Source organism: Microtus ochrogaster, unplaced genomic scaffold, assembly GCF_000317375.1.
Source record: "Microtus ochrogaster isolate Prairie Vole_2 unplaced genomic scaffold, MicOch1.0 UNK4, whole genome shotgun sequence".
NCBI lineage: Eukaryota > Metazoa > Chordata > Mammalia > Rodentia > Cricetidae > Microtus > Microtus ochrogaster.
This window is the reverse complement of record NW_004949102.1, coordinates 16,373,299-16,385,252: the sequence shown is the minus strand read 5'-3', so window position 1 is coordinate 16,385,252 and position 11,954 is coordinate 16,373,299. Positions and strand designations below refer to the sequence as shown.

The 11,954-nt window shown below is 37.9% G+C and overlaps 1 protein-coding gene across 7 annotated transcripts in view; it reads left to right on the top strand.

Annotated features, from left to right (window-relative positions):
• Braf (B-Raf proto-oncogene, serine/threonine kinase) overlaps nucleotides 1-11,954 on the top strand; it is a 139,238-nt gene that overhangs the window by 100,173 nt on the left and 27,111 nt on the right. For all 7 annotated transcript variants that reach the window (XM_013353267.2, XM_013353268.2, XM_026788541.1 and 4 more), the window contains 2 exons: nucleotides 425-509; nucleotides 1,356-1,532. In XM_013353267.2, the coding sequence (XP_013208721.1) occupies nucleotides 425-509; nucleotides 1,356-1,532 (262 nt within the window). The remainder of the gene's footprint in view (nucleotides 1-424; nucleotides 510-1,355; nucleotides 1,533-11,954) is intronic.

Genomic DNA, 11,954 nt, shown 5'->3' with positions numbered 1-11,954 from the left:
GTTGTGAGCCACCATGTGGTTGCTGGGAATTGAACTCAGGACCTTTGGAAGAGCAGGCAATGCTCTTAACCACTGAGCCATCTCTCCAGCTCCCATAGTATATATTTTTAAAAAAAGAAAAAAACAGGCTAGACGACTTTAGTCCCAGCTTTGCACACAGGAGGCAGAGGCACACAGGAGGCAGAGGCAGGCGGATCTCTCTGAATTCAAGGTCAGCCTGGTCTACAGGGGAAGTTCCTATATAGCCAGAGCTGTTGTACAGACAAACCTTGTCTTGAAAAACCGTAAAAACAAAAAAAGAAGGAAAGTACAGTTTATTATTAGATAGTTAAATATAATTTCTTTTACTGAGATAATTAGCAAAAATGCCCAGGAACATTTCATATTTCATAATTTGAAATTTTGGAATAACAATTTTTTTCAGGCGATGTGGCAGTGAAAATGTTGAATGTGACAGCACCCACACCTCAACAGTTACAGGCCTTCAAAAATGAAGTAGGAGTACTCAGGTGAGCTAATAGATCACTGTTTTCCAGTGGATTTACTTCAAGTAGAAAAACATAATGTATCTACTTACAGTTTCTATTCATATTGTTTTCCTGATTGCAGTATCATTTAGTACTGTATATAGAAGGTATATTCAGTCGGGCGGTGGTGGCACACGCCATTAATCCCAGCACTCGGGAGGCAGAGGCAGGTGGAACTCTGTGAGTTCGAGGCCAGCCTGGTCTACAAGAGCTAGTTCCAGGACAGGAACCAAAACCACAGAGAAACCCTGTCTTGAAAAAAAAAAAGGAAGAAGGAAATAAAAAGTGTCTGATCATGTATAATAATAGTTCCATTTAGGAAGGTGATACTCTAAAAATTCTAAATGTCTCAAAACACATTTAAAATTGTATTAGCCCTGGGCTCTAGGACTTGAGGAATATTGACAAATGAGAGCAAATCCATGATAAGAAGACTTACATAGGAAAAATTCTGGAGTTATAACTTTATGTAAGGGAAATGCTCAACAAAACTGAGATTTCAAAGCAGAGAAGGGTATTGTATTCAAGAGGGTACATAGTTATTCTTATATTGTAGAGAGCAGAACAAGGAAGCTAGTTATAGAGATTAAAGGAAAATGATTTTGCTTTTACATAAGAAAACTTCCTAATATGTTTAGAACCACTTAAGCAAAAACAACCTCTACTTCCTCACTCAATATACTTAAATAATATATTTCTAAATAGACTAGATAATTACAGGTTAACTTTATTTTGTTTCTAGTACTTTTGACTGGGAGCATATTGTTGGTGGACTGATGTGTCTCTCTTTGAGGAATTGTTACTCATTGTCACGTTTCTTCTTCACAGGAAAACGCGACATGTGAATATCCTACTTTTCATGGGCTATTCAACAAAGCCACAGCTGGCTATTGTGACCCAGTGGTGTGAGGGCTCCAGCCTGTATCACCATCTCCACATCATTGAGACCAAATTTGAGATGATCAAACTTATAGATATTGCACGGCAGACTGCACAAGGCATGGAGTAAGTTCAGTTCTGTTAAATCTTCATATATGACTTTTGAAAACCACTTAAGGATACTTTAAGGCCCTAATAATACCTCTTACGGATTGCGTTTTAAGTTTTATGCAGGGGTATTAATAGCTAGCACTAGCTTATTAAAAAATATTTCTCTAATTCAGCCTTTAAAGTATATAAGGAGTGTAATATTTGACAAGAACTTTACAATTGCAAATGATGATTAATTAGTTCACGGTGATTTATGTGAACAGTGGAAGTACAGAAAAGCAGGACCTCTGGCTCCCTCCCCCCAAAAAAAACCACCACCACTAAAATAAAGCCATTACTAGTTAATGTGACTATTATCTGTGCTTTCAAATCATTTTCTTTTACATGCCTGTATTTTCTGCTGCAAAATGGTCAATTATTAAAGTTTGAAGTGACTGTCTATATTGTGATTCTAGCTGAGAAATTCTGCTATGTCTAGGACTTGAACATTTTTCCAAAACAGTGTGATGAAGCGAGTGTGTTCAACCAAATGATGTTCAAGTGTGCCCTCCATTGCAGACAGTTTTGGTGTGTGTTGTGGGGAGGGGCGTGTTAGGGATTCGCCCTCGGTCTAATCCCTAGAACATGTGTTCTGCCACTGAATAATCCCAACCTCTTCTTTTTGGTTCCCAGATATTAGCAGCCAAACCTGACTCCCTACAAGTCCTAAGAGTCTTCTCTAGGGAACCTTACCAGACCAGGAGGAAAGGGTATCATTCTACAATTTACAAACAATAAGCCAGACAATTTTCTAGTCCCCCACTTAGTCTGAATAAAACAAATTGTCTAATGTGCAGACGTTAGAGGAGAAGTCTGATAGACATGAAAGGCCAAAACACACAGGGGTGGGGATGCGCTGGGAGAACAGATCCAACAAAAGGAGACGTTACCACTCTCACCAAGAGAAAATGTATTAGTTTCCTTGGGGAGATTAAAAAAGATAAAATATAAAAAAAAAAAAGGAAAACATTTGTAGCCAGGCATGGTGGCACGTGCCGTGACCCCAACACTTGGGAGACAGGAAGGAGGATCATCTAGTCTACAGAGCATGTTCCAGGCCAGTTAAAGCAATGTTCTGCCTAAAAATCATTGCCATTGAATATCAAAATGTTTAAATGTTGATACTTGTAGCCTATTGGAAATAGTGTTCTTTTCAGCTATTTTAACCTTTAAGTGTTAAAATTCACAAGGAATGCTGTAGTTTTAGGATTCATTTGAATTGTCTTCAGCAAAAGAATTTTAAAACTACCAGACAGTACTATTGCACACCTTTAATCCCAGCACTTGGGAGGCTGAGCCTGGCAGATCTCTGTGAGTTCGAGGCAAGCCTGATCTACAAAGTAAGTTCTAGGACAGCCAGGGCTTCACAGAGAAACCCTGTCTTTAAAAAAAAAAAAAAGAAGAAGAAGAAGAAGAAGAAAAAGTTTAAAACTATTATGCAATTTTGCTGATTGTAGTGCCATACGCAGCCTGTAACCACTAGCATTGGGAGCTGGAGGCAGGAAGCTCAGAGTCCAAACCAGTTTGTAATATGTAAGAACTTGCCTCAAAACAACAACAACAACATGCTATTTGGTTTAATATTAGTTTTTCTGTGTTGTATTGCATAGTTCAAAAAAGGGACTCTTAAGATTTTTGTTTGTTTGTCTGGTTTTTGGTTTTTTTTTTTTTTTTGGTTGTTTTTGGTTTTTCAAGTCAGAGTTTATAGCCCTGGCTGTCCTGGAACTCATTTTGTAGTCCAGGCTGGCCTTGAATTCACAGATCCACCTGCCTCTGCCTCCTAAGTGCTAGGATTACAGGCATGCACCACTACCACCCAACTAAGATAGTTTTTTGTTTTTGTTTTTTTGGGTGTTTTTTAGCAAAGTGAGTTGCATACCAATTTGTATAAGTAAATATTTCCCCCTGTTCTATCATCAACCACTAAAGTAGATAATCATATTTGGGTATCTGGGGTTTTGTTTTTACTTTTTGGAGGTTGGATTTTACTTAACCCTAGCTGACCTGGAACTCACTGTGTAGACGAGACTGGGAAAAACTCCTGTCTCTCTCTGTTCCACTAGTGCTGGGAATAAAGGTGTGCAGTGCAACACACCTGGCCCGTATTTGTATTTTTAGTGTTGTATATATGTATATGAAAATAGGATTAGAAGGTACCACGTTCAGTGATGGTTGTCTCCAGCAAGGAAAAGAGTTCGTATAAACTTTGAAAACGTAGAAAGCAAATGTAAAAATCTTCACAGGATTTGTTAGGGTGGGAATATGAGTGATCTTTGCACTATCTTTTGTTGTTGTTTGTCTTAATTTCAAACTAAACTTACTTCAGAATAATAAAAAATCATGAAAAATGTAAACACAAATATATGTCTGTAATCTATCCAGAAATAACTGGTTTTGATGATCTCGTGTGTTTTGTGTGTCTTAATAGTTGTGTATGTTAATACTGTACACAATCGTTTTGTTACTATTTTATAATTATAGAACCAGGTTTTGCCTTTCTTTTTACTCTTTGCACATCATTGCTGATTAATAAATACTGTTTTCTGATCCCAGTTCTGCTGAATATTATTTACTCACTAGCTCCCTCATTTATTTAAGTGCCAAATATATTTGTAGTGCTTCAGTACAGTATTTGTGTATTAACAATTATATATGCCCTTACAATGTATCAGACATTGTTCTGTATATTTTATATGTGATTTCTTATTTATTCTTCAATAACCAGTGAGTCAGTGCAGATAGAAAGACCATGTAACTTGCCTCAGACTCTTGGGCTCCCCAGTGAAGCCCTTTGAGCTTTGTACTATGTCGCTTTTCCAAATTATACAACCCTTTTACCAACCTCAGCCCTTAATGCCATACAATATTCCTGCAGTCCATGGTTCATGTACTTGTCCTCTCTCCTAGACACTACCATTCCTCTGTCCTCAGACCCCAAACCCCTTCCCTAAGAATATCACCTGATGATCTTGATTATCATTTCATTAAGAAAATGTGTTGAACTTACAGTCCCTTCCTGGGCCACAGAATGAGAGACCCTTTTTTAAAAAAAAGAAAAAGAAAGTTCCCTGGGCATCCGTGCTGCTAGATCCAGTGGTTAAATTCTCAGTCTTCCATTTATTTGATCTGTCATAAACAGGGTACAGTTAATCCAGTTCTTCATGGGTAACATTCTTTGTTCTCTGCTTAATCGTATTCTTAATCTCTTGTTAGTCAAGATGGTCTGAGTAGCATCTGCCTGGGAACCCTGAAATTTAGAAATACTGAATTGTAAACACTACCTCAGATCTTCTGAATTGAATCTACATTTTAATATGATCTACAAATGGTTCACATATGGTTCAACCATATGAGGTTGAAGAAATCTATACCAAAGCATATTTTTCTGATTATCCCACTAGTAGCTGCTTCTCAACTGATTCATCCTCTACCCCTCTGGGATCTCATTCAGTTTTATGGTGTGAAAGAAAATTACTTTAAAATCAGTTCAGTACCCTTCCTGCTACTTCATTTCACTTGTACTTAAGACTCTCATGTCAGACTGTCTGCTCAACATGTATGCTTGTCTAATCTAATGTCTTGTGTTTACTAGATCTTGAACTCAGCTGCTGTCTTCTCCTCTAGCCTGTTCTTCAGCCCTGCTGTTCTTGCAGCTGCTCATCTCAGACATCATACAGTGGTCCTCGAGTCCTCTCCTTTGTTCATGCCACACAACTCCCTTTTTATCTGGTTTTTGTTGCTGCCTTGAGACAGGGTTCCTCTCTGTAGTCCTGGCTGTCCTGGAACTCACCATGTAGACCAGGGTGCGCACCACCACACCTAGCACTCAGTGTATCGTTTTGTTTTGTGTGTGTGTGGTTTTTTTCCCCCCTTTGTTTTTTTCGAGACAGGGTTTCTCTGTAGCTTTGGAGCCTCTTCCTGGAACTCACTCTGTAGACCAGGCTGGCCCCGAACTCACAAAGATCCGCCTGCTTCTACCTTTCAATTGCTGGGATTAAATGCGTGCACCACCACCACCCAGCTCAATATGTCTATTTTAAAAGAATATCCAGAGCCTTATAACTTCTTGTCAGTTATTTAGGTTATCTTCATACTCAAGCTCCCATTCTCATACCTGAATTAACTCCTATCTCCCGGTTTCCACACTTTACTACCTCAATTTCGTTTCAACACAGTGGCTTATTTGGCCCTGTCAAAACAGATTGTGTTGCTAGTCCTCCCATATTTCATTCATAATGAAAACCAAAGTTCTGTGTGGGGAGAGTAAAGTTTCACAACTAGGCCTGTCTCGCTGCACCCAGAACACCGTCTCTCCATCCCCCTCCCCCAGCTTTTCTTACTTCTCAGATTATCTGTGCTTTTCATCCAGGCAATGTCACTCTTTGCCTTCTTGCTATTCTTTGTATATGGAAGCCCTGTGTCTGTCATAGGGCTCTGTCCTTTTTTCCTTGTCCTTGGTATAGTCTCATCCCTTAATATATACTATCTTACCTCATTAGAGGTCCTCTTTCATCTAAAGTAAACGCCCTACAGTTGAGCATTCCCACACACACCTGGCACAGTTAACAGTATGTGGTGCACTGTGTATTTTACTGACATAATCTTTTATTTTCTATCTTCTGCACTACAGTGTTAAGTACCTTGTTTTATCTCTAAGACTAAACAAGAACAGTTGTTGGTTAGCACTTACTGGGTTTTTGTTAAATATATAAAGTAATTCTTAAGAATACATCAAAATAAACACTATCTCTCCATGTTACAGATTAGTGGATGAAAGCTAGATTGTAGTCACATTATAATGGCGCACGCCTTTAAGCCCAGCACTTGGGAGGCAGAGGCAAGTGGATCTTTGAGTTCAAGACCAGTCTGGTCTATAGAGCTAGTTTGGATGAAAGCCAGGGCTACCCAAAAACCCTGTCTTGAAAAACCAAAAAGAGAAAGAAAGATTTTAAGATGCTCCTAGGGTAATTAACACAGATGGAGGTCAGACCCAAATCTGAGTGTTCAGAATCTTTCCTTCTCCCATGTCTCTCTGGCCATTTCACTTCTCTTCAGGTTTCCTCTCTGCGTGGACAGAATTACTTCACCTGCTTCACAAGGAAGTATAAAGGTTATGCAACCAGATTATATAAAATATTTGGAAAATGTCAAAATATTTCACATTTATGAATGGTGGTAGTAATTCTCCATTTTCTTATAAAATGTATCATTTTTACTTTTACATTTAGGTCGTTGGTCCACTTTAGATGACTTGTGTCTGAGGTAGCAGTTGAGGCTCTTTTCTTTTTCCCTATGTGCATATCCAGTTGTTCCGCAGCATTTGTTGAAAAGACCATCCATTTAGTTAGTTACCTTTTTGTAAATAATATTATGTCTCTGGCTTTATGTTTCAGCTTGTGGATGTTTGATATGGATTACAAAAATGAAAGAATAGTATGCTTTGTGCTTTCCCACCAATATTATGAAATTCTGTATTTATTTACATATCTATTCTGTTCAGGCCAGCGATGTACTTAGTAATTAAAATATTTTCTCATGGGGCATTTACTACCCTCTCTAATGCATGTTCCAACTAGGAAGTGAAAGGAATACAAAAGTATCATATTGACATATTAGAAGACCCCATATCACTAAGTGCTTAATTCTTCCCAAGTTGTTCTCTTGCTACAACATGATGCTAGTCACAATAGGAACAGACATAAATTTAGAAATTGGCAGACTAATCTGACCAGTTATATGGAAGTGTGGTGGCTAAATATTTATAGCTCAGATACTTGAAACCAGTTGTGGTAGTACACACTTATAATCACAGCCCTTCAGAAGTGAAGTTGGGGTCAGAGTTTAAGGCCAGTCTGGGCTACCTGATTCCCTGTTTCAGGAAGGAATTTTAAAAGATGGAAGAGAGAAAACAGAAGATCTGGGGAAAAAATGAGAAAGAGAAAGAAGAAAGTCAACAATTTGGGGGGATAACAAAGTTGAACTTTAGTTAGAAATTTCAGATATTACTATAAGATCATAGTAATCAAGACAGGTGTGTGTGTGTGTGTGTGTGTGTGTGTGTGTGTGTGTGTGTAAATCATTGTGGAAGAACAGGAATTTAGTTATATATCCAATATATATATTTTCTTCATTTGATTTTTTTAACCAAGGTATTGATGTAATTCATGAAGATAGTTCTTTAACAAATGTTTCCTATAACCAGTAGGCATTCATATAGGAAAATTAAACAATTAACTGTTAGATGGCACAAAACAAACATTTATTTGAAGTGGATTAAATACAAAATCTAATATTTCAAGTAATAACAGAAAATCCTTGTAGTAAAAGAATAAGCAGTGATTTCTTAGAACACAAAAGGTAAAGGAAAGAAAGGGCTTGAGGTACATCAAAATTTAAAATTAGTTTTCTTCCAGAGACACTATTATGAAAATGAAAATCTGTCTGAGGATATATAACTCATTGGTAAAGCACTGCCTAGCCTTTGTGAAACCCTCTGTTCAGTCCCTAGTGTGGTAGGAAGAGATAGATGAACAAAAGAAAATGAAAAGAGAAGTTATAGACTTGGAGAAAATGTGTAAAAATATATCTGATAAAAAGTCTTCAAAGTATATTAAGAACTGTTAAATTCAATAATCAAGCATAGGGGCTGGAGAAATGGTTCAACAGCTAAGAGTACTGGCTGTTCTTGCTAAGGACCCAAGTTTAGTTCTAATCACCAACAACCAGCTGTTAACTCCAGTCCAGGGTGTCTAAAACCCTCTTCTGGCTTCTCAGACACCAGGCATACATGTGGTATATAAACATATATGCAGGCAAAACACACATAAAATAATAATACCATACCTCTCAAAGAGTCAGAGAAACCAGATATGGTGGCACCTTTTGTAATTTCTGACCTTCAAAGGCCAAGGAAAGAGGATTAAGAAGAGTTCAAGGTCCATCTTAGCATTATAGTAAGATCCTGTCTCAGAAAGGGGTTGGGGGAGATAGGGGTGCAAAGTACCTTATTAAAGATGTTATATAAATGACCAGTAAGTACATGCAGACATTTAACAGCTAGCCATCAAGAAAAGGTACATTTACAGTATAAAGTGAGCCAGTACCACATCCCCACCAGAATGCCCCTTTTCAGAACCTATAGTACAGAAGTCTCAGCAAGGATAAAGATCACTTGAACCTCATAATACATACTGGTAAGATTTATTTATGTTTGGTAGGTGTATATACTTCATCGCTATGTAGGAATCAGAGAAGTACCAGATGGTTCTGTCCTTTCACCGTGTAGGTCTGGAAGAATGAATTCAAGGTGTCAGGCTCAGCAGCAGGCTCCTTCACCTACTAAGCCATCTTATCTGCCTATTAAAAACCTTTTGAGGGTGTTCTTTATCTCGAATTGGCTAGTCATTGCACACTTAAAGTTTGTACGTTATGTTTTATGTATCAGTAACTCAGTGAATTCTGAATATGTATGAGTGTTATGCATGTATGTATTTCTGTGTACCATATTGGTACCTCCATGCCTGCAGAGGCCAGAAAGGGGCATCAGTGACCCTGGAACTGGAGTTACAGATAATTGTGAACCACCGTGAGTGCTGGGAATTGAATTCAGGTTCTCTAAGTGCAGGTAGTGCTCTTAACTGCTGAGCCATCTCTCCAGCCCCCTCAATAAATTCCTTAAAAGTGAAAGCAACTATTTATTAAACCAAAGTAAAAAATAGAATTTAGGCCACTATAAAGTACAACTAAAAAATATACAAACTACCCATTAGAGATTTAAATTATTTTCAACTTAGTAAATATTGCTAACTGCAGAGTGGTAACGGAATATCATTCCCTTCAATCTTGCTTTCTTTCTACATTGACATGATGGAACAAAACTAACCTGACATCACCACTGTGACATCTGTTAGTTCAGATGCCTGCCAAACTCTCCATAGAAAGCTAGGATGTCAGAGGAGAGATTCTCACTTTGAAGTCTGATGAACATTTGTGGAATTATGCACAGTTAGGAAAGAGGGCTTTAAGTACAGGTATCTCAGTTTGCCAGGTTCAAAGTTTTAGAAATAGGTAGAAAATACAAGAAAAAAAACTTAAATGAGCCTCTAGGAACTTTGCCAAATAGACTAATTGATTAAACTGGTTTGTCAGCCAGGTGATCTTAGTATTTTAACTTCTAGAAAGTGTTTGGTGTCTTTCATGGTATTCTTAAAGAAATGAAACACAAGCGGCTAAATTTAATTGGCTTCAAAACTAGATGGATGATGTGTGCTTGAGGGTAGCAAGCTAGAAGATTTCTGACTTCGTCTCTTTGGAAATTATGAGCCTTCTTATGTTTTATTTTTATTTTGTGTGTATAAATGTTAAGTGCAATACATGTGTACAGTGCCAATAGAGGCCAAAAGAAGGTGTTGGATCCTCTGAAACGGGAGCCACAGATGCTCATGAGCTTCCCATGTGGGTGCTGAGAATCAAATCCAAATACCCTGGAAGAAGTTCCAACCTCCCTTCAATCCAACATGGCCTTCATTTTCTTCTTAAATCTCTCAAACTTTATCTAAAGCTCTAATTTGCTATGATGGTTGCATATCCTTTTTAACCGCTGAGCCCTCTCTTCAGCTCCTATGATGAGCCTTCTTAAAAGTAACTGATAACCAAGTCTGGCAACCCATACCTATTTTCAGTACTAAGAATATTGAGACAGGAGAATCACCACAGGTTTGAGACCAGCCTGAATTACACAATAAGTTCCTGGCCAGCCTGAGCTACTGGATGAGAGCCAAGATAAATGGATGGATGGATGGATGGATGGATGGATGGATGGATGGATGGATGGATGGATGGATGGATGGGGCGCTGACATAGGAAGTTATTAGAATTCTAATCTTTAAAGCTTTACTTTTACCACCTAGCATGGTAGTGCATATCTGTAATCCCAGCACTGAAGAAATGAATGAGGCAGGAGAATTGGTTTAAATTCAAGGCCAGTTTAGGAAGCAAATTCATGTCTCAGAATATAAATGAAAACTCTTAAGTGAAATTTTTTTGGTTGGGGTTTGGGAGTAGGATTTGTTTTAGATGTTTTGTTGTTGCTATTTGTTTGCTTTGAAACTTTTCACACTGTACCACAGACTGAAGTTATTATATGTATAGCCTGGTTTGACCTTGACTTGCAGTGATCTTACTGCCTCAGCTTTTCAAGGGCTGAGATTACAGACATGAACCACATGCCAACTGAAAATAAATTTAATAAGTTAAAATTTTAGACCATGTGTCAAAACAAAGTCCTATCTAGCTATCCCATACAAATATGGGATCAAGGAAGTATTTTATAGAAGCAATTCAAGAAAAGTTATTGCAGGGTTATAATAAATATAATCTTACAAGAGTCCTAGTATTAATAGGCTCTTGATTATAAATTTTGCACCTACCACAAAGGAGATAAAGATGAGAATCTCAGCCTAGTTTTTGTTGGTCAGATCAAGTCTGAAGTATATTAATTTGGTGCATCTTATGCTCTTCAAAGAATGTTGAAAAGGTAAATCTTGTGTAAGATTTTGGAAGAGGTACAACAAAGACAGATTTTTATCAAGTGCTTTTTGCAGCTATATGAGTAGATTCTGTAAACACACACTTTGTCCAAAGAAGAAGACCGGCAAGAGAATCTTCAAAAGAGTGTGGTACTTATTTAATTGATAGCATGTTTGTTCTTTCTCAGTGCCACAAACACACACACACACAGCTGTAAGGTACTCCTAACATATTTAAAAAAAAGTAGAAAGGAATTGTCACCAAGATTCTTCAGTGGGTAAAGACACTTGCCACCAAACCTGACCACCCAAGTTCAATGCTTGGTACTAACATAGTGGAAGAAGAGAATTGATTCCCATAAGCTGACCTCTGGCCTCCATACATACAGTAGTGGGCACACATACACAAGCACTAAGTTGAATAAATGTTTTAGAAGGTAGGAAGGAAATCCATTCTAATTATCCTAAATAATGGATACACTTCCGTATCATGCTAGAGTATAGTTTATTTAGTGTTGTTCCCTTCCTTACTCCCAAACAACTATATACTTACTGACATCTTCCATTATAATTAGTCTAGGCTTAGTAAACTATGTTTTAGTGATAATCTGTATAGAACTGTTTAATGTAGTAATTGCTTTGAACTATTGTATGGTCTAGGCTTTGGGTATGTTAACCCATTTTTCTAGCTGGACAAATAGAGTTCCTTTTCCTTCCATCCTTCCATTATACAGACCTGTGCTACTCTTTTGTACTTTGTTTACAGAACGAAAATAATAGAGCCGGGCGATGGTGGCGCACGCCTTTAATCCCAGCACTCGGGAGGCAGAGGCAGGCGGATCTCTGTGAGTTCGAGACCAGCCTGGTCTAC